Genomic DNA, 27635 nt, shown 5'->3' on the forward strand with positions numbered 1-27635 from the left:
TTGATGGGTGGTAGAGGCCAACACAATACTGTAGAGCAACTGTCCTCCAAAAATTGTATTTTGTTCTATACTTCTCAATACTGTATATTAGAAACTTTGATAATTATTAGTTATTCTAATAGTATGTAAGAACAGTTACAATTTTTACTATTATGTAAGAACAGTTACAGTTTATGAGCATTGTTCAACTGTCATCACCAATAGAATGATGGTCAGATGTGTTCTTTCTAAAACTTTATAAGTAATAAAAAAGAAAAAAAAAAGAAATAAAAATAATGTCTTTCATCATTCAAAGCTGTATTCCCTTCTAGATCATTTCCTCCTTCCTTTGGACCTCAGAATCTCCAGATACCAACTCCTTCCTTAGACACCTGTCTCAGTCTTCCTCACTCTTTCAAACTCCTTCCTTGCTTCCTGTTGAGTGCTGGTTTTTAAGGAGGCATTATTCCCATGTGGCTTTTTCTCACCCTTCAAACCATCTGTTTCTTCCTCTGTGATTCACTGCTGGTACAAAGCAGGAGAAAGCTCCCTGTATCCCCCAGAAACAAAACACAGAATGGACTAAATAATATCCTATCTTTCCTACAACCTCACAAAGGATAACATACAAAGGAGAAGGATACAGAGAGGGGAGAAGTTAAAACCACAGGGATGTGCTAGTTACGAAGAGTGATGAAGGAAATGATAATGATTAAAGATTACCATGAGAATTAAGACTCCTTGAAAATTAAGATTACTATTCAATAGGGTGCTTTATAAGGCTTCCCTGGTGGCTCAGTCGGTAAAGAGTCTACCTGCAATGTGGGTGCCCTGGGTTTGATTCTGGGTTGGAAAGATCCCCTGGAGAAGCAAATGGCAACTCACTCTAGAATTCCTGCCTGGAGAATTTCATGGATAGAAGAGCCTGGGGGCTACAGTCCATGGGGTCACAAAGAGTCAGACACGACTGAGTGACTAACTTTCAGGGTGCTAGAAACCACAGCAAAACAGCAAGACATGTTCAAATCACTGATGATCAAAGAAATGCAAAAAACAATGAGATTTTACTTCACACATACTAGCCCAGCGAAGATTAGAAAGTTGGATAAAGCCAAGCATTGCTGGGGACTTGAGGAAATCCCCAGGAAGCCACTAGCACCTCTAAGAAGTGCTGGTAGGGAAGCCATCTGATACAGCCATTCTGAAGAGCAATTAAATACTACTTAGTAAAATTAAGTACAGCCCAGCAGTTTTACTCTATGTATATATATCCCAGAGAAATACTCATACACAGTCAAAAGACACTTTGATGGTAGTACTGTTTCCACACAATCGAGAGAGATAACAGCTAGTCAGCTGATGCTTGTCACCTCTACTATGAATTAATAAAAGGAAAGAAACAAAAGTCTTGAGATAGAAAGGGAGGAGGAATCATGCACGCTCTATCCTGACTCATGCATGTGCCATTTATATGGGTGACTGGATTTAGGCTGTTGATACATGAGCTCCAAGAGGACAGGCTTGAGTTTGATTTACTTATGAACTATGGAACTTAATGCAGATAGACACTCGGGAAGAGCAGGTGTTGGGTAGTCAGGTGGTATGGAGTGAGGATGGAGAAAGCAGAAAATTGAAAAGCATCTCCCTCATCTTTTAGGCCTTCCTGATCAGTTAGCCAGTTCAGTTGCTCAGTCGTGTCCAACTCTTTGTGACTCCAAGCACTGCAGCATGCCAGGCTTCCCTGTCCATTACCAACTCCCATCACCAACATGCTCAAACTCACATCCATCAATTCAGTGATGCCATCCAACTATCTCATCCTCTGTCATCCCCTTCTCCTCCTGCCTTCAATCTTTCCCAGAATCAGGGTCTTTTCCAATGAGTCAGTTCTTAACATCAGGTGGCATCACTCCTTCCAATGAATATTCAGGACTGATTTCCTTTAAGATTGACTGGTTTGATCTCCTTGCAATCCAAGGGACTCTCAAGAGTCTTCTCCAACACCACAGGTCAAAAGCATCAATTTTTCAGCACTCAACTTTCTTTATGGTTCAACTGTCACATCTATACATGACTACTGGAAAAAACACAGTTCTGAATAGACAGACCTTTGCTGCCAAAGTAATGTCTTTGCATTTTAATACACTGTTGAGGTTGTCATAGCTTTTCTTCCAAAGAGCAAGCTCCTTTTAATTTCTGACTGTGGTCATCATCTGCAGTGATTTTGGAGCCCAGGAAAATGAAGTCTGTCACTGTTTCCATTGCTTCCCCATCTATTGCCATGATGTGATGGGACCAGATGTCATGATCTTTGTTTTTTGAATGTTGAGTTTTAAGCCAGTTTTCTCACTCTCCTATTTCACTTTCATCAACAGGCTCTTTAGTTCCTCTTTGTTTTCTGCCATAAGGGTGGTGTCATTTACATATCTGAGGTTATTGATATTTCTCCTAGTAATCTTGATTCCAGCTTGTGCTTCATCCAATCCAGCATTTCGCATGATGTACTCTGAATATAAGTTAAATAAGCAGGGTGACAATATACAGTCTTGATGTACTCCTTTCCCAATTTGGAACCAGTGTGTTGTTCCACGTCCAGTTCTAACTTGCTTCTTGACCTGCATACAGATTTCTCAGGAGGCAGGTAAGGTGGCCCAGTATTCCCATCTCCTTAAGAATTTTCCACAGTTCATTGTGATCCACACAGTCAAAGGCTTTGGCATAGTCAATAAAGCAGAAGTAGATGTTTTTCTGGAACTCTCTTGCAATTTCGATAATCCAGTGGCTGTTGGCAATTTGATCTCTGATTCCTCTACCTTTTCTAAATCAAGCTTGAACATCTGGAAGTTCACGATTCACATACTGTTGAAGCATGGCTTGGAGAATTTTGAGCATTACTTTGCTTGTGTGTGAGGTGAGTGCAACTGTGCGGTAGTCTGAACATTTTTGGCATTGCCTTTCTTTGGGGTTGGAATGAAAACTGACCTTTTCCAGTCCTGTGACCATTGCTGAGTTTTCCAAATTTGCTGGGACAGTGAGTGCAGCACTTTCACAGCATCATCTTTTAGGATTTGAAATAACCTTCCTGATAGATCAGTCAAAATTAATTGCTGCTTTTGCTATGTTCTCAGAGCTCTGAACTTAAAGTGTCTGTGTAACAAGAACCACCACCATATACAGCAACATTATTAGTCATTAAGGAAATGCAAATCGAAAATTCTAGGCACAAAGGTGGCTAGAATTAAAAAGTCAGATAAAAACAGTATTGGCAGGTATGTGGAGAAACTGGAATCCTCACACACTGCTGTCAAACTGTAACCCTACTGTGGAAAACAGCATGGCAACTTCTCAAATGATTAAACAGAGAGTTACCATTCAGCTCAGCAATTCCACTCTTAGGCATATACTCAAGAAAAATTAAAATATATACGCACACAAGAACTTGTACATAAATAACACTATTCATAATATCCAAAGAAGTAAAAAAAAAAACCCCAAATGTTCATCTGCTGATCAATGGATAATCAAAATCCAGTATATGCCAACAATGGAATATTAGATAGACATAAAAAGTAATAACAACATGAAGTACTAACAACATGAACCTTTAATATATTATGCTGAATAAATGAAGCCAGGCACAAAAGGTTATATATTTAATGAATTAATTTATATGAAATGTCTAGAACAGGCAAATCCATAGAAATAGAAAACAAATTTAGTGGTTGGCAGAGGCTGGGGTCAAGAGGGTAGGGTGTGGCTGCTAAGGAATATGAGGTTTCTCCTAGGGATGATGAAAATATTCTGAAACTATAGAGCAGGGATAGCTATACAACTCTGTGCATATACTACAAACTACTGAATTATATATTATAAAAGACTGAATGGAATAATATGTAAATTGTATCTCAATAAAGCTGTTATTTTAAAAAAGAGGCTTTAGTACACTTTTTTACATCAGTCTTAGCAATTTTGTTTTTTAGGATCTGTCTTCTCAGGCAAGGAAAACAAAAGGACCAATGAACAAATAGGACTACATGAAGTCAAAAAGTTTTCGCACAGTGAAAGAAACCATCAACAAAATGAAAAGGCAGCCTATCAAATGAAAGAAGATATCTGCAAACAATATATCTAACAAGGGGTTACTATCCAAGCTGTACAAAGAACTCACACAACTCAACATCGAAACACAAGCCACCAAATAAAAAATGGGCAGAGTCTTGAAGACAGAGAAGTTCAAGGTAAAAAGGACACAGAGACAGAAGACAAGCAAGCATGAGCTTTGACAGGGAAGAGATGGGGGATCAGTTGGTGAGACATGATCGGTGGGGCAGATGAAGACAGACCGGGAAGCAGCATATGGTAAGTGGCACTGTGCATCATGGTAGGGATTTCCCGTTGGTTCTTGTTTAAGAAACTTCAGGAAGGTTTAAATTATTTTCACGGGTATCAGTGTTTAAGTATCAGATGATTTCTGACTACTGGGTGCTAGACTATTTCTGGATATGAAACTGTACTGTGACTCACCAAGAGGCTGCTCAGCTTCATGCAACTGACATAAAGCTTCAACACAAATAATGTCCACTTGGCCAAATCTGCTCATTTGAGCACCAAAATAATTAAGGATCATAATGAATTATAAACTACTGAAAAAACAGTACTCCTTCAGTCCACACCAATCATAAACAGATGGAGAAATGTATAAATGGTGGAAAAGGGAGAGCTCTTGCCAAAAGCAGAATGTCTAGTGATGATTGTTAAATGTGCAAAGGGCAGGTGGGTAGGTCTGGAAAAATCATTTTGCAACCATCCCAGGAAAGACTGATTTAGGCAAGAATTATCAATGGATGTTATGTGTAGGGGAAAGTATTTTATGAGAAGCAAGATTTTTGCAATAGTAACTATACAGTGGAGAAATTGGACATCTTGACCAGGTGACCAAAATTACCCCACCAATGTAGGACAGGGGGACATCAAGTACTTCTAAATGTAATGATCTCAGAAGGATCCAATATAGCTTATTTAGTACCCTGGCCAGGAATGTATAACCTGAATCTAATTATGAGAAAACATCATAGTGTTCTTCATTTTGGATTTGTTTATTTTTTAAAAAAAGCTGTGGGGAAACACAGTTTTCTTCAAAAAGGTGAATGTCAACTGAATGTATACAAATAAACTCTTATAGTTAAACTGATTCTTATCAAAGGTGTCAAGGCAATTTAATGTGGAAAGAATAGTGTTTTCAACAAATGGCACTTGGAGAATTGGACAACTACTTACAGAAAGAATAATTTGGACCCTTGCCTCACATTTTACACAAAAATTAACTTAAGATGGATCATAAATATAAATGTAACCTATGTAAGAAAACATAAGAAAATATCTTTATGGTCTTGGATTATTCAAAGTTTTCTTAGAATCATCAAAAGCATGAAACATAAAAGAAAAAAATGATAAATTGCATGCACTTCATCAAACTTTAAAACTTTTGTACATCAAAAGAAAGCATTAAGAAAAAGAAAAGTCACAAAAAAATACCTGCAAATCATATATCTAACAAAGGCCTCACATCTAGAATATAAAAATAAAAAAGATAACAAAAAAACCCAAAGGAAAATGGGCGAAATACTTGAATAGACATTTTACCAAAGAAGATATACAAATGGTCAATAAACACATGGGAAAAAAAAGTTCAACATCATTAGTCATTAAGGAAATATGAATTAAAATAATGACATACTTCTTTACCCATTAGGATGGCTATCATTAAAAAGACAGACAATAACACACTAGTGAGAACACAGAGGAATTGGAACCCTCATACATTGCCAGTAGGAAAGTAAAACAGTACAGTTACTTTAGAAAAGAATTTAGGAGCTTCTTACAAAGAAACATAAATGTATCACGACTCCATTCCTAAGTATCTATCCAAGAGAAGTGAAAAAGTATACACACGCAAAGCCTTGTAGGTGAATGTGCACAGCATCATTGTTTATAATAACCCAAAAGTGGAAACAACCCATCTGTATCCAGAGAGAGGCAGGGAGAAACTGTGTGTTACAGGAGAATGCACATGCAACAAAACAGTAAGTGTATCTGAATCAGGGTAGTGAGTACCTGGGTGATCTCTGTACTGCATTTAAACTTTTCTAGAAGTTGAAATTATTTCCAAACAACAACAACAAAAAGATGAATTCTTACTGAGCACTTTTTGCATATCAGGCACTGTACAAGGTACTGGGCTCCTTCCTCAAGGACATCAGACCTGCAGTAGTGGGCTGCCCAGGGTCCTCACCTCCCCACTGAGAGTTCCCTGAGGGCAGTAAATATTGAGTCTAAAAGGGAAGGTGCACTAGAACATTTTGAGTCACTTTAGCAGCCTGTCTCACAGAAACCCATCTGTAGCTCAGAAGACAAGTTACTTCTAATGACAAATGGCTGTTAAATGAAAAAGAATCAGAGGAAGTATTCACTGTAAAGTTTATCGTAGTCAGACCAGCAAAAAGCTTTTTCTACAGGTCATCACAGATACTGCTTCATTATAGAGAATGAGTCCTTATAATGAAATGTTATAATGAGATTAAATCCGGCTCTCTTTTTAATAACCAGTCTTCAGGGTTTACTATATTTTTCCTTTACATCCATATTCACAGCAGTTCCTCATAAGCCACATCAGAGTCTAAAACCCTTTCCAGTGGAAAACTCACTTTAAATTTCCTCAGTTTCTGCAGCTTACTGCTCACAAACTGTGAGGATGGGGGATGGTAGTAGCAAGTAACCACAGTCCTGCAAATGCCCAGGCTGGCCTGCTCAACACAGATGGCTGACCACTTGGTGAAGCCAGTCTTGCATTATTGGCTCACTCCTCACATGTATAAACCCTCTTCTCCCACTAAGAGTGCAGGCCTCCCAGAAGCCAGGCACGATGTTACACTGGGCACTTAGAGGGTCCCTCTGAATCTCTGACTCTGACAGGTACCAAAATAGCTTGGGTCGCCTGAGAAGAGGCATGGGAAGGTAAGCAAGGACCTATGACAGTTTCTATACGGATGGCAACAATCAGTGCCCCAGGGAGGATGACTTAATGAGGTATGATGGGGGTACTGAGCCAAAAGAGAAGATGGGCAAAAGTGCAGCCGTGGGCTTTTACAGGAAAATAAATTTAGAAGCACTTGTTAAAGGTGGAAGGGGCTGAGGAGCATCGGTCAAAGAGAAATTTATCATTCTGGAGGAGAGGAACCTATCAGGTTTTGTGAGTAAAAGTTATATATATTAAATCGTTAAATTCAAGGGATTATATACAGGTATAAAGACATGGAGGAAAAAGCAGGTAAGTTAAGGAGACTGAAGAAAGCACACTTTTTTGTTGTTGTTTTTTTTCTGTTTATTTTTATTAGTTGGAGGCTAATTACTTTACAATATTGTAGTGGTTTTTGCCATACATTGACATGAATCAGCCATGGATTTACATGTATTCCCCATCCTGATCCCCCCTCCCACCTCCCTCACCACCCGATCCCTCTGGGTCTTCCCAGTGCACCAGGCCCAAGCACTTGTCTCATGCATCCCACATTGTTATACAGCTGGACTCTGACCAGACAAAGACGGAACAGACCACACACCACTCCCAGCTACGCACATAAATGAAGGAAGACAGAATCCAGGATGAAACACCAGGTGGTCCTTCTATTTCCAACTTAGGAGCAGATCTAGGGAGGTATCTGAACATTGAATAAAAGGTGAGATATGGAGGGGAAGGGTTTGGGATGATAAACAGAAGGATTTGTACTGAATAGAACCTTACAATCCTTCAAAACAACAGACTTGACTTGACCCTGCTGGTGCATGTTGGCTCAACCATTTCCTCCCACTACTGTAGAAAAGATGAAAACCTTGAGGGAGTAAAAGAAGTGCCTTTATTAGCTAAACCTGCACTTGTCTAATCACTTCTTTAGTGTTACTCACTCACATGTGCAACTCTTTGTGACCCCATGATTGTAGCCCACCAGGCTCCTCTGTCCACGGAATTCCCCAAGCCATTCCCTTCTCCAGGGCATCTTCCTGACCCAGGGATCGAACCTGGGTCTTCTGCATTACAGACACATTCTTTACGGTCTGGGTCACCAGAAAAGCCCAATTACTTCTTAGGTTATATAAACAGAATTCGTTCTTCTATACAAAAACCCAGCGACAAACTAAAATCAACCATGTGACTTAGTGAAGTTCCATAAAATAGTAATCCAGGGCCAACAAAGTCAGTCTACAATCAAAGATGAAGTGGTGCTATTCATAAAGAAACTGTATTCCTAGTGAAATCTTCTCAACTAGAGCTGTCTGAGCTACATCTTCATGAAGCCATGAAGTCTATCAGTTTACTACTCCACTAGTAAGGAAGAGATTCGAGAACAGCTTTCCCTCTCTCTAAATTCACCTTCCAGCCTTCCTTTGTTCTATCCAGAGGTCTACACTGTTCTGTTCTGTCCTGCTTGGAATGCTTTCCCTCTTCTCTGCTGTTTAACTTCTACCCATGCTTCCAGGGCCACACTGAACTGACAGCTGCCCCAGGAAGCCTTTGCTGGTGGCTCCCTCCACAGTGATCTCTCCCTTTTCGGAGTTTCTAAGGCCTATTTTCCTTGTACAGCAAACTTGGCAGTTAGTATGATCAATTTTCTTACATGCTTGACCAGAGGTCATTCAGTTCATTCTTCAGATATCAGCAAAAGTCTTTTTAACAGCTCAACCATATCATGTCACCCTCCCCCACCCCCTCCATTTCAAACCCTTCACCAGCTTTCTATTGCAGTTAAGTGTGAATTTACACTTCTTACCCTCCTTGAAGGTTCTATATGGTCTGGCTTGCTCTTAATCTCCAACCTCATCTCTTACCACAATCTTCCAAATCCAGCATCTGCCTTCCACCATATAGGGCTTCTTACAATTCATAAACATGTGGGTTTTTAACCTGCCTCAAGTTCCTTGTACATGGAACATTGTACATTTCCTGGCCTGAAATGTCCCTTCTCCTTCCTCCAACCCACCCCACACACAGTACAGCTGACCCTTGGACAACACAGGCTTGAATTGCATGAGTCCACTTTATGAAGACTTTTTCAGTAGTAAATACTTCAGTACTACACTTTCTTGGTTTGTTGAATTCACAGATGCAGAGGACCCATGGATACAGAGGGCTGACTATAAGGTAAATGCAAATGAACCCTTGTGCATTTCAAGAGTCAGCTGTAGTCACATCTCCCAGCTAACCTCTTCCTACTCATTATGTCTCAACTAAATTCACCTGTGTGAGACACTGTCTCTGACACACCTCCTGAGGTGTGCTTCCTGTATTAATCTCCATCTCAGCACCTGACCCCTCCTGCACAGCATCTGCAGCCCAGCCGGCCCGCACCCTAATAGGACACACAAGGTCTCCAAGAGCAGACCACGCATCTTGGCACATAATAGGTACAGTGCCAATTACTGACTTCTGTGTTAATTGAGAAAATAATAACTAAAGACATTTGGAAAATGTTCTAAATTCTTTACCTAAGCAGGTTATGAACATTAGTGATTTTGATCCAGGGAGCAGGAAATTCACCTCTTCTAGCCTCACAACTGGAGAAGGCAATGGCAACCCACTCCAGTACTCTTGCCTGGAAAATCCCCTGGACGGAGGAGCCTGGTAGGCTGCAGTCCATGGGGTCGCTGAGTCAGACACGACTGAGAGACTTCACTTTCACTTTTCACTTTCATGCACTGGAGAAGGAAATGGCAACCCACTCCAGTGTCCTTGCCTGGAGAATCCCAGGGACGGGGGAGCCTGGTGGGCTGCCGTCTATGGGGTCACACAGAGTCGGACGTGACTGAAGCGACTTAGCAGCAGCAGCAGCAGTAGCCTCACAATACCTTTATAAAGAATGCATAAACCATCCACCATAGATGGGCAAATATTAAAGAGTCAGACCAAGTATTACCAGGATATGAAGCCCAAGAGTTCCAATTACAGTAGCTGGATTATAAAATAGTATAACGATTTTGAAAAATAATTTCACATTGTCTAGCAAAGCTGAATATGCACATGTGACACAACAGTTTGACAATTATAGAGCCTAGAGAAAGTCTCACATGTCAGTACTTATGTAAGACATACATAAGGAGGACATGAACCTGGAGACACAAATTGGAACATTGATAGCATAAGGGAATAAAGAGTGCATGCTCACATAAGGGAAAACAAAGGAACTATGGTACAAACTTCAACATGGAGGAATCTCAAACAATGCTGGGGACAAGAAGCAAGGTCACAAAAAAACATGCACATGATGCTTTCATTATTTTTTACGTTGTATGTAAATAATGTAAAACTTTAAAACCTTAAGGAATAACTGCGAAGTTTAAGATACTGATTACTTCTAATAAGGGGAAAGGAGAAGAATGCAGTTGGAAAAGAGCATATTGGGGGCTTCAAAGGAAATGGTAATGTTCTATTTTTTGACTATGCACAAGGTACACAGGAGGTACTCTTCATAACATTATAACTACTCTTCTATGTATGGTCAACTGACTCTTTTCAAACAATTAATAAACACTGACCAAAGTACAGAAGAGAAGTAGATGGTTTGTTCTTATATTAAGGACACTGTGTAACGGAGCACAGACTCCTGCAAAATGGGTGCTACAAAGCCCAAGGCCATGTATCTGTCCCTTCAAAAGCAAGAATAACAGTGCCTAAAACCGCAATTTCCTTAGCTTCATTCAGGTTCTATTTTTTATTACCTTACCTTTTTTTCCCTTATTTCACATTCAGTCTTAAATTTTAACTTGTTATATTTTAATGCATCTTTTGATAACATTCTAAATCCTTTATACAGCAAGATATGGTATGAAATGAGATGTACATTGAAATAATATGATAATATAGAGCAAATTGAAGGGATCATCCTGCAATTGGGCCAACAGAACATTAAAGGGTCTTGTTCTACATGGAAATAGGAATAAAGTTGGTGGTTATGACAATATAATACCAATTAAAATACAAGTTCAGGAAAATCCTTACTTCACATAAAATATGAGTGTTAAGTAACTCAATGAAAATTCAGTGAGGAATGTCATTCCTGGGCTGTGAGCACAGTAAGGTAATTGGAGTATAAGTACATGTGAAGAATTATAATCACAGCAAAAACTCACAGAAACCACATTAATGAAGTAAATATGAGTAGCTTTTCATAGCTACTATGGTGGTTTAGGATTTCTACATTTAACTGATATACAGATATACTTAACTGATATACAGAAGAACCTCCAGAAGAGTACATTTCCTTATTCACAGACCCAAAATTGCCAAGCATTATTAACACTCTAATTACACTGAAAAATTCATTTATGGGATCCTACTCACTTTAAGCCTTGAAAGTGGCTAAATTATGTAGAAATAGTGACATGCTGGTACTGCAATTTTCATTTTAAAATTTATTTTTATCCTTAGAATGCTACAAACAAATACTTACAACCACATAAATGCCATGTGGACACACACACACACACACACACACACACACACAAACCCTCTCATTTAAAAAACTGGCTGAGTGATGAATAACACAATTTGTTAGAAATAAGATCGAGGAGTAACCAAATATATCACAGAATGTGATGCTGGATTTTGTCAATGTTTTTTTATGCATCTATTGAGATGATCATGTGATTTTTATCTTTCCTTTTGTAAAAGTGGTCACATTGATCAATTTTTGAATATTGAACCATTCTTGTATCCCTGGAATAAATGCCACTTGATCCTTTTACGTATTTTTGGATTTAGTTCACTAATATTTTGTTGAGCATTTTTGCATCTGTATTCATAGAGACATTAGCCTGTAATTTTTCATAGTGTCTTTTTCTGGTTTTGGTATCAAGGTAATGGTGAAGTAGAATGAATTTTGGATTGTTCTGTCATCTTTGATTTTTTGCAATAGTTTGTGGAAAGGCAGGTGCTAACTCTTCTTTATATATTTGGTAAAATTTCCCTGAGATGCCATCCAGTCCTGAAAGTTTGTTTTTTGGGACGTTTTTGACTACTGATTCAATTTCAATACTAGAAATAGGTCTGTACATATTGTCTATATCCTGATTCAGTTTTGCTGGGTAGTAGGTTTCTAGAAATCTGCCCTATTCTTCTAGGTTGTCCAATTTGCTAGCATATAATTGCTCTTAGTATTGCAGTGTTATTCCCTTCTTTCACTCTTGAGTCCTCTCTTTTTTATTTGTGATGATCCTGGCTAAAGTCTTATCAATTTTGCCTTTAAAAAAAGCAGATCTTGGTTTCTATTTTTCTTTTCTATTGCTTTCATTTGTTTGCCTTTTGGTCTATATTTTATTTATTTCTCTTTGGGCTTTGTTGTTCTTCTTTTCCTTTTCCTTTTTTTTTAGACAGTAGGTTAGGTTGCTTATTTGAGATCTTTCTTGTTTCCTGAGGTAGACCTTCATTGCCATAAAGTTTTCCCTTAGACCTGTTTTTGCTGCATCCTATAGATTTGGAAATGTATTCCATTTTAATTTGTATTCCATTTTAATTTGTCTTGAGGTATTTTCTGATTGTCCCCTTGATATCTTCATCAATCTATTGGTTTTCTAGTAGCATGTTATTTAGTCTCCACAATGGTTGTGCTTTTCTCATTTTTCTTTAATTGACCTCTAGTTTCAAGCTGTTGTCATTAGAAAACATTTCTTAATATAATTTCTTTAGTATTAAATTTATTGAGACTTGTTTTGTGGTCTAGCAAGTGGTCTATCCTGCAGATCATTCCATGTGCACTTGAGAAGACTGTGTATTCTGCTTTTTTGGGTTGCAATGTTTGGTAGATATCTATTAAGTTCAACAGATACACTGTGTCATTTAGAACCTCTGCTGCCTTGTTGACTTCTGTATGGATAATCTATCCATTGATGTCAGTGGGGTGTCAAAGTCTCCTTGTATTATTGTCAATTTCTCCATTTATGTTTGTTAATAATTGCTTTATATATTTAGATGTGGGTCATATTGGTTCATATATGTTAATGAGTGTAATATCCTCTTCTTGTATGGATCCCTTTATCATCATATAATGCCCTTCTTTGTCTTTTCTTTTGGCCTTTGTTTTTAAGTAAGTTTTAATCTCATATGAGCATAGCTATCTCCACTTTCCTGTCACGTCCTTGTTGCATGAAATAGACGGAACTTTTCATCCTTTGTGGCATGAGGGATGGAAGTCTTTTTCCATCCCTCACTTTCACTCTGTGTGTGTCTTAGCTCTGAAGTGAGTCTCTCATAAGCAGCATATAGATGAGTCCTGTTTTTCTCTTTTAATTTGATCACCCACCCTATGTTTTTTAATTGTACATTTGGTCCACTGACATTTAAAGTAGTTAGCGATAGGCATGTACTTATTGCCAATTTATTAAGTGTTTTCCAGTTCTTCTGTGTTTTCTTCTTCTTTCAATTTCTTCCCTTGTAGTTTGATGATCTTCATTAGTGGTATCTTTATTTTCCCTTCTCTCCAGTTTATGTGTATCTACTGTGGTTTTTTGATGTGTGGTTACCACTGGGGTTCATATACGCCGACCTAAACTTTTATCTACTTGTTCTAAATTGGCAGTCATTTATATATCCCAAGAAAATTTTTACTCTCTTCCCCAACACTTTGTTCACCATACTTCACATCTTCCTGTGTAAATATCTATTCACTATTTTTTTGATATATTTCACATCTTCATGTGTAAATACCTATTCACTATTTATTAGAGTTGCTTCCATTTTTTTTTTTTTTTTTTGCCATTTAACCTTTGTGCTAGATTATTGAAGTGGTTGATCCTCAGTCTTTACTATGTATTTGCCTTTACTAGTAGGATATTTTTCTTTTGCTATAGATCCTTACTTCTTGATACAGCCTTTTCCACTTAGAGAACACCCTTTAACACTTCTGTTAGGGTAGGTTTATTATTGAGCTTTTTTTTTTTCATTTTTGCTTGTCTGAGAAATTTTTTCTCTCTCCTTAAATAATCTTGATAAATAAGAGTATCCCAGGTTGCAGGTTTTTTCTCTTTCAGTACTTTGAATATATCATGCCATGCCCTTCTGGCCCCAAAATTAAAAAAAAAAAAAAAATCAGCTGATAGCCTTACAGTCTTTTATATGGCATTTTCATTTGCTGCTTTTAGAATTCCCTCCTCAGCTTTTGCCATTTTGACACATTTTGGTGTGCATCTGTTTGTATTCATCTTTTTTGGTATCCTCTGTGCTTTCTGTACCTGTATACCTGATTCTTTCTTCAGGTTTGGGAATTTTTCAGCCATAATTTCATCAAATACATTTTTAATCCCCATCTCTCCCTCTCTTCCTTTGGGGACTCCTATAACACAAATGTTGGCATGTCTCATTTATCCTAGAGATCTCTTAAACAGGGCTCATGTTTTAAAATTTGTTTTTCTTATTGCTATTTTGATTGGGTGATTTCCATCACTCTATCTTCTAGATTATTTATGCATTTTTCTGTATTACCTGGTCTGTTCTTGATCTTTCTTATGTGCTTTTAAAAATAAATTTATTTTTAATTAGAGGATAATTGCTTTACAGTATTGTGTTACTTTCTGCCGTAAATCAACATGAATCAGCCATAGGTATACATATGTCCCTTCTCTTGAACCCCTTTCCCACCTCCCATACCATCTGATGCCTCCAGGTTATCACAGAGCACAGAGTTTGAGCTCCCTGCATCATACAGCAAATTCCTACCGGCTGTCTATTTTACACATGGCATTATAGGTTTCAACGTTACTCTCTCAATGTGTCCCTCATTTTCCTTCCCCCACTGTGTCCACAAGTCTGCTTACTAGTTCTGCACCTCCACTGCTGCCCTGCAAATAGGTTCATAAGTACCATCCTTCTAGATTCCATACATATGTGTTAGTATATAATATCTGGTTTTCTCTTTCTAACTTTACTCTGTATAATAGACTCTAGGTTCATCTACCTCATTATAACGAACTCAAATGTGTTCCTTTTTTCACCTGGGCAGTCCATGGGGTCACAAGAGTCAGATGCAACTTAGTGACTAAACCACCACCACCACCAATACTCCATTATATATATGTACCAGAACTTCTTTATTCATTCATCTGTTGATGAACATCAAGGTAGCGTCCATGTCCCAGCTATTATAAATAGTGCTGTAATAAACATTGGGGTACCTGTGTCTTTTTCAATTATGGTTTTCTCAGGGTATATGCCCAGTAGTTGGATTGTTGGGTCATATGGTAGCTTTATTCCTAGTTGTCTTTTTTTTTTTTTTGGAAGGAATCCCATATTGTCCTCCATAGTGGCTGTATCAGTTTACATTCCCACCAAGAGTCCAAGTGGGTTCCCTTTTCTCCACACCCTCACCAGCATTTAATGTTTGTAGATTGTTTTAATAATGGCCATTCTGACTGGTGTGAAGCAATATCTCATTGTAGTTTTAATTTGCATTTCTCTAATAATGAGTGATGTTGAGAATCTTTTCATGTATTTTTTAGCTGTCTGTATGTCTTCTTTGGATAAATGTCTGTTTAGGTCTTCTGCCCACTTTTTTATTGGGTTGTTTGTTTTTCTGGTATTGAGCTTCATGAGCTGCTTGTATATTTTGGAGGTTAATCCTTTGCCAATTGTTTCATTTGGTATTATTTCCTCCCATTCAGAGGGTTGTCTTTTCACCTTGTTTATAGTTTCCTTTGCTGTACAAAAGCTTTTAGGTTTAATTAGACCCCACTTACTTATTTTTGTCTTTATTTCCATTATTCTATGAAGTGGGTCATAGAGGATCTTGCTGTAATTTATGTCAAGGAAGGTACTGCCTGTTTTACTCTAGGAGCTTTATAATTTCTGGCCTTACATTAAGCTTTCAGTTCAGTTCAGTCACTCAGTTGTGTTCAACTCTTTGTGACCCCATAAACATTAAGCTTTAGATCCATTTTTAATTTATCTTTGTGTATGGCGTTAGGAGGTATTCTAATTTCATTCTTTTACATGTAGCTGTCCAGTTTTCCCAGCACCACTTGTTGAAGAGGCTCTCTTTCCTCCATTGTATATTCTTGCCTCCTTTGTCAAAGATAAGGTGTTCATAGGTGCATGGTTTTATCTGTGGTCTTTCTATCTTGCTCCATTGGTCTGTATTTTTGTTAATACCATATTTGACAACACCATGCTGTCTTGATGACTGTAGCTTTGTAGGATAGTCTGAAGTTAGGAAGGTTGATTCTTTCAGCTCCTGTTTTCTTTCTCAAGGTTGCTTTGGCTATTCAGGGTCTTTAGTACACAAACTGTGAAATTTTTTGATTTAGTTATGTGAAAAATACCACTGGTAGTTTAACAGAGATTACACTGAATCTCTAGATTGCTTTGGATAAAATAGTCATTTTCACAAAATTGATTCTTCCAATTCACAAACATGGTATATCTCTCCATCTGTGTTGTCTTTGATTTCTTTCAGCAGTATCTTATAGTTTTCTTCATACAGGTCTTTTGTCTCTTTAGGTAGGTTTATTTCCAGGTATTTTATTATTTTTGTTGCAATAGTAAATGGGATTGTATCCTTAATTTCTCTCATTTTTCATTGTTAGTGTATAGGAATGCAAGTGATTTCTATATATTAATTTTATATTCTCCAACTTTACTATATTCCTTGATTAGCTCTAGTAATTTTCCAGTGGAATCTTTAGGGTTTTCTCTGTATAGTATCTTGCCATTTGCAAACAGTGAGTTTTACTTCTTCTTTTCCAAAATGGATTTCTTTTATTTCTTTTTCTTCTCAGAATGATGTGACTAGGACTTTTAAAACTATGGTGAATAACAGTGGTGACAGTGGGTACCCCTGTCATATTCCTGATCTTAGAGGAAATGCTTTTAGTTTTTCACTGTTGAGAATAACGTTTGCTGGGGTTTTTATCATATATGGTCTTAATTATGTTGAGGTAGGTTCCTTATGTGCCTACTTTCTGGAGAGCTTTTATCATAAATGGGTGTTGAATTTTGTCAAAAGCTTTCTCTGCATCTATTGATATGACTATATGGATGCTATCTTTCAATTTGTTAATATAGTGTATCACATTTTTTGATTTGCATACACTCAAGAATCCTAGCATCCTTGGGATGAAGCTCAGTTAATCATGATGCATGCTCCTTTCAAGGTATTGTTGGATTCTATGTGCTAAACTTTTGTTGAGGACTTCTGCATCTATATTCATCAGTGAAATTGTCCTGTATTTATCTTTTTTGTGTGTGGCACCTTTGTCCTGTTTTGGCACCAGGGTGATGGTGGCTTCAAAGAATGAGTTTGTGAATTTTCCTTCCTCTATAATTTTCTGGAAGAGCTGGAAGAGTATAGGCGCTAGCTCTATACTCTCTAAATTTTTGTTAGAATTTATCTGTGAGGCCATCTGGCCCTGAGCTTTTGTTGTTGGAAGATTTTTTATTATAATTTCAATTCCCATGCTTGTGATTGGCCTGTCCATATCTTCTATTTCTTTCTGGTTTGGCTCTGAAAGATTACACTTTTCTAAGAATTTGCCCATCTCTATGAGGTTGTCCATTTTACTGGCATATAGTTGCATGCAGTAATCTATTATGATCCTTTTATTTCTGCATTGTATGTTGTAATTCCTCCTTATTCATTTCTAATTTTATTGACTTGAGCCTTCTCCCATATTTTCTTGATGATTCTGGCTAATGGTTTGTCAGTTTTGTTTATCTTCTCAAAGAACCAGATTTTAGTTTTACTGATCTTTGCTATTGTCTCCTTCATTTCTTTTTCAATTCTTTCTACTCTGATCTTCATGATTTCTTTCCTTCTACTAACTTTGGGTTTTTGTTTCCTTTCTTTTTGTAGTTGCTTTAGGTATAAGGTTAGGTTGTTTATTTGATGTTTTTCTTGTTTCTTGAGGTAGGCTCATATTGCTATAAACTTCCCTCATAGCACTGGTTTTAGGGCATCCTATTGATTTTGAGTTATCATGTTTTCATTGTCATTTGCTTCTAGGTATTTTTTTAATCTACTGTTTGATTTCTTTAGTGACCTCTTAGTTATTCAGAAGTATGTTGTTTAGCCTCTATCTGTTTCTGTATTAGTTTTTTTTTTTTTTCCTGTAATTGATAGCTAACCTCAAAGTGTTGTGGTCATAAAATACGCTTGAAATGATTTCACTTTTTTTCAAAATTCACCATGGCTTGGTTGTGACCCACGACATGATCTATCCTGGAGAATGTTTCCTGTGCACTTGGGGGAAAAAAGTGAAATCCACTGTTTTGGGATGAAATGCCCTGTAGATATCAATTAGATCCAACTGATCTAATGTTCCATTTAGATCTTGTGTTTCTTTATTCATTTTCTGTCTGGATGATCTGTCCATTGGTGTGAGGGGGTTGCCAAAGTCCCCCACTATTACTGTGTGTCAATTTCCTCTTTAATAGTTGTTGGCATTTGCCTTGTGTATTGAGGTACTCAATACACAAATACTTGTGTATTGAGGTATAGAACTAAAGGCTACTATAAATACAGGGAAATAAAATGAAATGAACTTATTTAAAATAAGATGTTTTTAAAAAGGAAAAGTAGGTTATAAAAAATAAAAATTAAAGGAATAATATAGAAGGAATATTAAAAACAAAAAGAAAAAAAAGAGAAAATTATATATAGAGTGATAGTGAAAAGAATGCCTTCATGATTCCTCCATTTTCCACTCTACACAGTGTGTTCCAGTCAATCTGCTTACTCAGAAAGCCCTCCAATATTTCTAGGAAGATCTCTGGGCCTGTTGTGGGCAGTATGGGATCTGCTCTGTCTCTGATTTGGCCTTACTCCAGACTGTACTTCCTACCAAAGTCCATAATCTCAGGCTAACTGCAGGGATTTAACCCACTGCACCTGAGGCTGCAGGGGGTTACTCCCTTCCTTTTCTTTGGCAGCACCGCCCCTAGTGTTCTGCTTTGGTTTTGGCCCCGCCTCTGCTTGCAGGCTGCCCTCGTGTCTGTTCCCCACCCAGACAAGAGGGCGTGAAGGCCAAGGAGTGTGAGGGCTCACTTGCTCAATGGGACTGGGAAGAGGGGTTTGGCAGACACAACTGGGATGTACCAGGGAGTGCCTGCTACAATAGAGACCTGCCAAATGCTGTTACAGTCTGAGGCGGGTTGTGCTCTCCCAGAGAAATTGGACCAGGGTCTTGGGTCCCTAGGAAGAGCCAAGCTGCTTGGGGTCCCAGCAAGGTCTGGGCAGTAACCTGTGCCTGCTCACAGCCTGAGAGCTGCTGCCACCCCTGGGTCAGGGCCATCACAGCGTTTTGTCCACTGCCTCAGGCACTCTTCCTGGCTTTGGCAGTGGCTTATGTTTCCCCCTTTGGGATCATAGACTGCAGTCATGTCTAATTCTGCTGCTGGTGCTCCTACTAATTTTGCCAGTTCTGGCAGCCGCCACCAGGCACACAGATGCTGTCTGCGGATGCGCGAGGTTAGAGTGTCCCAGCAAGGACACCCGGTCTTCTTCCTGGGCTCCCTTAGCTGCATTGTGCTAGCCCTCATGGCAGCCAACCCCAGTGCCCTCCCTGGGGCCTGATCCCTGAGCCTAAGCCTCAGCAAATTCAGGCTGCAAATGCAGGCGTGCAACCTGTTTCCCAGCTGGGAAGTTCTGGTTAGCAACAATTTCTGTTGTGAATTCTCTCCGTTTTCCCTTTTGAGCACCTGATGCTACATTTCCCTCTGAAGTTCTGAGGCTCACCCCTGATTCTGCCCATGAGTGGGTTTCTGAGTGTGCAGAAACTTTTCCTCCTTTATGACTCCCTCCTCAGCTCACAGGTGCCCTGAAATCCTGTATCACTTTATCTTTTGCCCTACCTCATTCTAAGGAGACTGGCTTGCCTTTTTGGAAGTCTAGGGTCTTCTGCTGGTATTCAGAAGCTGTACTGTAGGAGTTGTTCCATATGCACATGAATTCTTGATGTATTTGTGGGGAGAGATGTGATCTCCCTGTCTTATTTCTCGGCCATCCTTCTCGTGTTTTCATAATTTCAGTTTTTGTATTCTTCAGCTCTGACTGGTTCTTTTTTTATACTTTCTAGTTCCTTGTTAAAATTCTCACCATGTTCATCAACTTTTTCCCCTAACTCAGTTGGCACTCTTATTACTAATGCTTTGAATTCTCTATCTGGTAAGTTGTTTATGTCTGTTTCATTGTGGGTTTCTCTCTTGTTGTTTAAGAGTTTTCTCTTACTTTTAAATGAGATCAATTCCTCTGTCTTATCATTTTGCTTAACTTCCTCTGTCTCTGTGAAATTAGGTGAAACAGTTACCTATTGAGGTCTTGAAGGGGTGTCCTTCTAGGAACATGTGCTCTCTTGTGGGCACATGCTTTGGTGGGAGAGCTGGATCTGATGTGAACAGGAGTCACATCCTTCCTCAGAGTGTGTGAGCAGCTCTCACCTAGGTGGGAGGTAATGCTGGAGAAGGAGGGGCAAGGGCTTGAACTGGGTGTGAGCCAGGGCTTCCCCTCTGCTCAGCGGTCATCACTGCCCTATCAAGGGGCAGGGTTGGGTCCCAAGTTGCTGGAGTAGAAGCCCTGAGGCTCGGATTTGAGCTGTTTCTGTTAGCTTTAAGTGTGAGCTCTCCCACACCCTAGCAACGGCACCCTTGCCCCAGAGGGGAGCAGTCTGGGACAAGAAGGACCCAGGCAGGCTCTCAGCATGTGACAGTTCTTGGCATGTGATGGGGTGCAGGCTGTGGAGGTCCAGCCATAGAGTTTGGGCTCTACTAACACACTGCCTGTGCAAATGCCAGTGATGGCTGTCCCTGACCTGCTGAGACATCACTTGGGGGTCTGGGCCACCTCTGGAACTAACAGTCAAGCTCTTTCCTTGGCCATAATAACCATCACTCCACTGTGGAGCTGTGACATGATATAATATGTGGAGCTGGAGCACTTTTTCTGCTCAGGCTGGGGCATGTACCCAGACGGTCACAGGAAACTCACAGCCACTTGCGCAGTTTCAATCTGCCATCCTTGCCCTGCCTTGGGAGCAAGCAAGTGAGGGTGCACTCCTCAGGAGTGGAGGCCAGGCTTCCAACAGCCCTCCTGTTAGTTTCACTGGTCCTCCAACGAGTGAAGAGAGCTTGTCTTCCCTGTGTCGGACCACAGGACTGGGGCGTCCAATATGTAGCTCAAAGCATTTACTCCCCAAGGAGTACCTCTGCCCTTAAAATCTTCCTTTTCCTCAGAGTCCCCTCCCTGGGGCACATTTCTCTTCCTGTCTTACCCAATTCCATGTGGATCTTTCTTACAACCTTGTTTGTACAGGCATCTTTCTTCCAGGATCCAGCTGGTTTTCAGTAAGAACTGTTCCATATGTAGATGTATTTTTTATGTGTTTGTCGGGGGAAGTGAATTCCACATCCTCCTATCCCACCAACCTTGATCTTCCCTCTCATCATAGAAGCTCTCAATTAAGGAATATGACCCTGTGTTGAGGCCCTTTCACTTTTTCATAAAGAATGGTTTGTTTACAGACCATGTTTTAATAAATAGATTTCATCTGTATAAACTAGAGCTTAAAAAAATGTCAAAACTAGGCCATAGGTGGAGAGATTAGGCTTAAGCCACCAAGAGATGACAAAATTACACATTCCTCTCCCTGAGCTTATTTTTATTTCCTAAGACACAGTTTCCTAAAATGGTTGTTTTCTCTATGAGGAAAAATATTTAAAACTGGCAAAATGCAACTACATTTACAGTAAACTTAATGTACATACCTAGTTGGAAAAGGCAACGTTCTGGCTAATTGAAAATTCTGTTAGCTAAGAGTCAGGGTGTCTCCATGGCTGATTTATGTCAATATATGGCAAAAATCACCACAATACTGTAAAGTACTGTAAAGTAATTAGCCTCCAATTAAAATAAATTAATTAATTAAAAAAAGAGTCAGAGTATCTCTTTGTATATGCAGGTATATCCTGTGTGGGAACATGCCTGTGTGTGTGTACCTGTACATGTGTATATCTGTACATTTCCTTACACATTTGGATTTGGATTGCTAGCAAACAGAGAATTAGAAAAGAATATACAATACCAAATAATACACAGACCATAGTTTAGTTTATTCAACAGATATACACTGAACACATTTACATTCATTTAAATATCACATCATTGTGGCTTTAGCATCTAGCACGCCCCAAAGGGTGAGATCATTTTCCCAAAGTCAGTGTGTGAGACATAAAAGGTCTTGTCCTGCTTTCTAAATGTTTACTGCCTGGCAGGGATCTGATTTAACTTTGCTAACTCAGGACTTCCAGAATCTTGCAGGGACTGAACTATGATCAAGACTATTGCAGATGTAAGGAAGTGTCAATGCAAAGTTGAAAAAAATGCCAGAAAATCAGCTTGGGTTGTGTTTACTGTTTACATATCATCTCATGGATCTGTAGGAGAGATTTCTTTGTAAGGAGGGAAGGGGTACCTTTAAAATCATGATTTCATTAGTGCCATCTTCCCCTGCTTCAGTCATCTTTGAAACCTCTACCATATGCTGTAATTTTCCACATGAAAAATTAGTTTCCTTCTCTAATCAAACTTTATATTCATGTTTGTTCCCTCACTTTGTTTTGAAATCTATGATTAATTTATGAGAAGTCCCCTTACATACAAAGTAGACCTTTAGAAGAAACGTTAAAACAACTCAAATGTTTCATGAAATGTCATTTCTGTGTGATATCCTTGTAAAGGTAGCAGGATTCTAGAAAGAGGAGTTAGAATTAAAATTAGGCCCTTTTGATAAATCTCTCTTGGATCTCTTCCTGTGAGAATTAAGACACTACCATATGTCCACAGGTAGACAGTCAGGACTTATCATGGAGTTCATTTTGAATTTTAAATCCAGTGCTTACAAAGAGTTAAACACAAATTAACTTCCCCAAAATAGATTACTTAAAGATCAGTTCATACATTTAGTTGTTTAGTTTCTTTTGGCTTGTACTATGGAATATTTTTGGATTGCCCAGAAGACAGAACTGATGCCCTTGAGTTTAGCAAAAGTGATCCCTGGTTTTAAGCCAAATGCCTTCTTGCAGACAGTATCTAACTGAGCAGAGTCCTATAGGCACATCTCAATGCTTTGCCCTCAGACTAGCACCCACTACAGCCTCATCTGTCCAGACATAAGCAGTGCAAATGTGTAAGTGGAAAGGAAAGAAAAAAGAAAAGAATGAGGGCTCTTTATCAGGCACAAAGTGATTAGAAGAAATGTGTCATAGCCAAAGGGATGTTATGTGTGAAATAAGTGATTCACAAAGCTGAATAAAGCAGAACAGCCTTCATGTTCCTCTGCAGCTCTTTACCCTTCCCGAGGCAGGGGTAAGGATGAGCTGAGTGCTCAGAATTAAGATAGTCCCTCCTCTAGTCTAGTGGTAAAGAATCCGCCTGTGAATGCAGGAGACCTAAGAGACATGGGTTTGATCCCTGGGTGAGGAGGATCTCCTGGAGGAGAGCATAGCAACCCACACTGATAGTCTTGCCTGGAGAATCCCATGGACAGAGGACCTGGAGGACTACAGTCCATGGGGTCACAAAGAGTCAGACACAAATGAAGTGACTTAGCATGCACGCACGCACTCCTCTAGCCGGGGTTAAACGGGAGCCCTCTGTGTTTGGTGTAAGACCCCTCAAGCAGGAATCTGTCTGGAGACCCAGAACCCCGGATGCCCCAATATCCACACTACCTGCCTCCCAACCCACTCCTTATACTTAAAGCCTTGGGACTATCAGGACTCATTTCATTACACCTTTTACTCCTGTTGACAACAGACACAATGAGATGCCCAGATCACCTCTCATTCCTCCAATTTTTACACCCAAACAGCCTCTTTCATACTTTTTTCTTGACCTTCTATCTCCCCTCCTTCTCAGGGTCTGATGCCCTTTTCCTGTGCTCTCTGGAACTCACAGGCAGCCATCAGGAAGACTCCCTTCCTGTCTGAAAGCTCCCTCTGTCTTTCTACCTGGCTGTTCCCTGAGGACACTACTCCCCCACTCCAGCCCTCTCAAGTGGTGTCTATTTTCTCCCACATTCTCAAACCATAGGGCCTAGAGGTAGGGTGGAGGTCTGACTGCTTCTCTCTACCACATCTGGCCCACTGTCCTTCCTCTCCTCTTCCATAAAAACTCTGAAGGTCTGAATCATACAAAATCAGACTGTACCATCCACTCCCCCAAAGCCGAGGAAGAAATGGTTTCCTGGCACCCTGTCACACTCCATCATTATGGTGGCCACGATTCTAGGTGAATTCAGTGTCCACACAGATGAGCTTTCTTACCCCCCCACTTCTCAGTCCCTGTTCTCCACCCTAACTCCAAGAACACATACCAGTTCCTAGCTGAAATTCCTCCACATTCGTCTCCAACCACCACCATCCTGTCAGTTTCCCACTTCTGGTACCCCAACTCTAGCAACCTCAATGAGACCTGATAACCACTGATCCTCCCACCTCTCACTTTCTGTCAGCCTCCTCTTGTCTGGCCTCACCTCTTTCACCAGTGTAAATTCCATGTTCAATTGTCAGAACCATTCCCTCCTCCCGCTCTCACAGGGACCTGCTCACTTGGTAAGGCCACACCATGGCTGACTTCCTTTCTCCACTCCTTCACACACAGGCCCAGAGAAGAAAGTCACAGAATTCTGCTAAATGCTATTACTCTAAATCTAAGATCTCCAGTGAGCCCTCAGCATGCCTCAAGGGACTGGCTAAAGTCCTCAAAAGTGTTCTCTCATCTTTCTTCTCCCTGAATCCATAAGGGCTTGATATATCTTTGCAGAACTGAACTGACATTAATGTCATCAGAGTTTAGAATGAAACAAATTTAATTCTGTGAAAGTAAGTTTCACATGAGACTTGTTTCAAGTTTCTCAGGCAATATACACATCCTGAGTTAGAAAATGCTCACAAAGATTTCCCACAACACAAATTCCCATAAAAGTAAAAGAGGAGATTGGATGGCAGAGGACATTGACCAACTTCCCTTAAAACAGATTCTCTGAAAATCTCCTAGCTTTTGGCCCCAAAGAATGTCCATTAGCAGCAGATAAATGTTTTTACTTTCTAAGCCCACAGAAAATTAAAAGTTTTAAATAATGAGATGTTAATGGAGAATTAATAAAGTCACCAAACACTCTAAAAAAGGTTCATGGCTATTATTTCTGCCTTCACTCAAGAGGCTGTAATTTTCCAATATGGAAAAATAATATGATGATGCTAGAGGAAACCATCCTCCTCAGAGAAATAAAAACTGGATGAAGGAATGACTAAGCACTCATTTTACTTGCAAAGTGAATAAATGACCTTTTCACCTAGAATACACATCCTGATTTTCCAGCACTGCCATGAAGAAGACTCAGGGTCCATGATTTAAATTGTGGGTGGTTACGATACCTAAAGAAGCCAATGAAAGAAATTGCTAGTTCCTTTTAAAAGTTAAGTGTCAAAACTAGTAGCAACATTCACTTAAATGATTCTGGAGGTCCATAAAATTGTGTCAAATATCTCTTTCAAAGTGAAGCACTCACTGATTTTCCTTTCACATGTGGGTAAACATTCAAGGTAAAATGACAAATTTGAATACACATGCCATCCATCGTAAAAGCTCTCCTATGCAGATACTTATATATTCCAGGCCAATGAACTGCATACCTACTGAATAACATGTCATTTTAGAATTATTCTAGACTTTAAGTTCCTAGGCACAAAGACACTCATTTGTATCCTTATCACTTAATGCCTGGGTATATATAAAGTTGAACTTAATAGATGTTCTATAAAAACAACGCCCAGTCCTTTCCACCCACCAACATGCTATCTTGTTGAGATGGTGCTACAAACACTTGATCATTAGGATCAAGCAGGTTTTAAATATTGTTAGGAATTTTAATGAGGCATGCTCATTGTACAAGCATATAAATTACACAGAAAAATTACAAAATAAAATCACTTGGAAAAAAACACTACTGAGATGTTATTCAATAGTCCTTCTGCCCAAGTGCTTAGTCGCTCAGTTGTGTCTTTGCAACCCTTGGGACTGTAGCCCATCAGGCTCTTCTGTCAGTAGGATTTTTTAGGCAAGAATGCTGAAGTGGGTCGTTATTTTCCCCTCCAGGTATCTTCCTGACCCAGGGATCAAACTTGTGTCTCCTGTATCTCCTGCACCACACGCAGATTCTTTACCCACTGAGCCAGAAAGGGGAAGCCCTTTCTGCTCAAGTACATATATAAAAACAATTTTATATAAATGGACTCACATTACTTAAGTTTTCCTGTGATCATAATTATTTTAACCTAAATTTAATTTACTAATTTGCCAGATAGCTTCCCATAAAAATAAAGTATTTTTTAATTGAAGTGTAATTTACATACTATACTACATTAGTTATGTTAGAACATAGTGATTTGATATTTTTATACATTACAAAATTATCTCCACAATGAGACTAGTTACCCTCTGTCACCATACAAAGTGATTACAATTTTATTGACAATATTCCCCATGCTGTACATTTCATCCCCATGACTCATTTTATAGTTGGAAGTTTGGACCTATTAATCTCCCTCACCTATTTCACTTACCCTGCCACCTTCCTCCCATTGGGGACCATAAAGTTTATTCTCTGTATCTATGACTCTGTTTCCAAATGATTTGTTCATTTTTTTTAAGACTCTAAATATAAGTGAAATCACACAGTATTTGTCTTTCTCTCACCTATTTCACTTAGCATAACATTTTCTAGGTCCATTCATCTTATCACAAATGACAAGATTCCATTTTTATGGCTGAATAATATTCCATTATGTGTATGTATATGTGTCTTTTTTACCCATTCAACTATTAGTGGACATTTCAATTACTTCCATGTCTTGGCTATCATAAATAATGCTGCTATGAACATCAGGGTGCATGTATCTTTTTTTTTTTTTGGCAGTTCAATAACTTTATTGGACCATCAGCAATTAGTTCTTGTCCACATTGACTGTCTGTAGATTTTTGAAGGTGGTGACGGGCACGTAGCTAACCAGAGTGTAGAGCTTGTTTGGCGAGTCTTTGTCTTCATTACGTTTTCTGGACAACCACACACGGATCCGGTATGGGACATTCCTAATTCCTTTGGCCCAGACGGCTTTGTTGAGCATGGTGTCGATGCGCACGTCTGGAGTTCCCATCTCCTTCATGGCAAAGTTCCGGATTTCTTTGAGTGCCCTAGGGGCACGCTTCTTGAAACTCACTCCATGGATGCGCTTGTGAACGCTGATGGTGTATTCTCTTGTCACCACCTCGGTGATGGCGGACCGGCCCTTCTTCTCGCCGCCCTTCTTTCTGGGAGCCATCCTGCAGGGCCGTGGTTGGAATTTTGAATTAATGTTTTCGTTTCCTTTGGATATATACCCATGAGTAGAATTTCTGGATCATATGATAAGTATAGATTTTAAAGAAACCTTCATACTATTTTTCATAGTGACTGCACCAATTTATAGTCTTACCAACAGTGTACAAGGGTTCCCCTTTCTCCACATCCTGGCCAATACTTGTTCCTTGCTGCCTTTTTGATGACAGTCATTCTGACTGTCATCAGTG

At 39.3% G+C, this 27635-nt stretch overlaps 2 protein-coding genes across 3 annotated transcripts in view; both read right to left on the minus strand.

Annotated features, from left to right (window-relative positions):
• The window catches only part of TMEM108 (transmembrane protein 108), a 411372-nt gene that overhangs the window by 359090 nt on the left and 24647 nt on the right, over positions 1 to 27635 (minus strand). The gene's annotated exons all lie outside the window — the stretch shown is intronic.
• On the minus strand, positions 26983 to 27462 carry LOC122445325 (60S ribosomal protein L31-like). Its single transcript, XM_043474393.1, has one exon. It carries the CDS (start codon positions 27386 to 27388, stop codon positions 27014 to 27016), a length of 375 nt encoding a protein of 124 aa, XP_043330328.1. The 5' UTR covers positions 27389 to 27462; the 3' UTR covers positions 26983 to 27013.

The sequence above is a fragment of the Cervus canadensis genome, chromosome 7 (assembly GCF_019320065.1).
Source record: "Cervus canadensis isolate Bull #8, Minnesota chromosome 7, ASM1932006v1, whole genome shotgun sequence".
Classification (NCBI taxonomy): domain Eukaryota; kingdom Metazoa; phylum Chordata; class Mammalia; order Artiodactyla; family Cervidae; genus Cervus; species Cervus canadensis.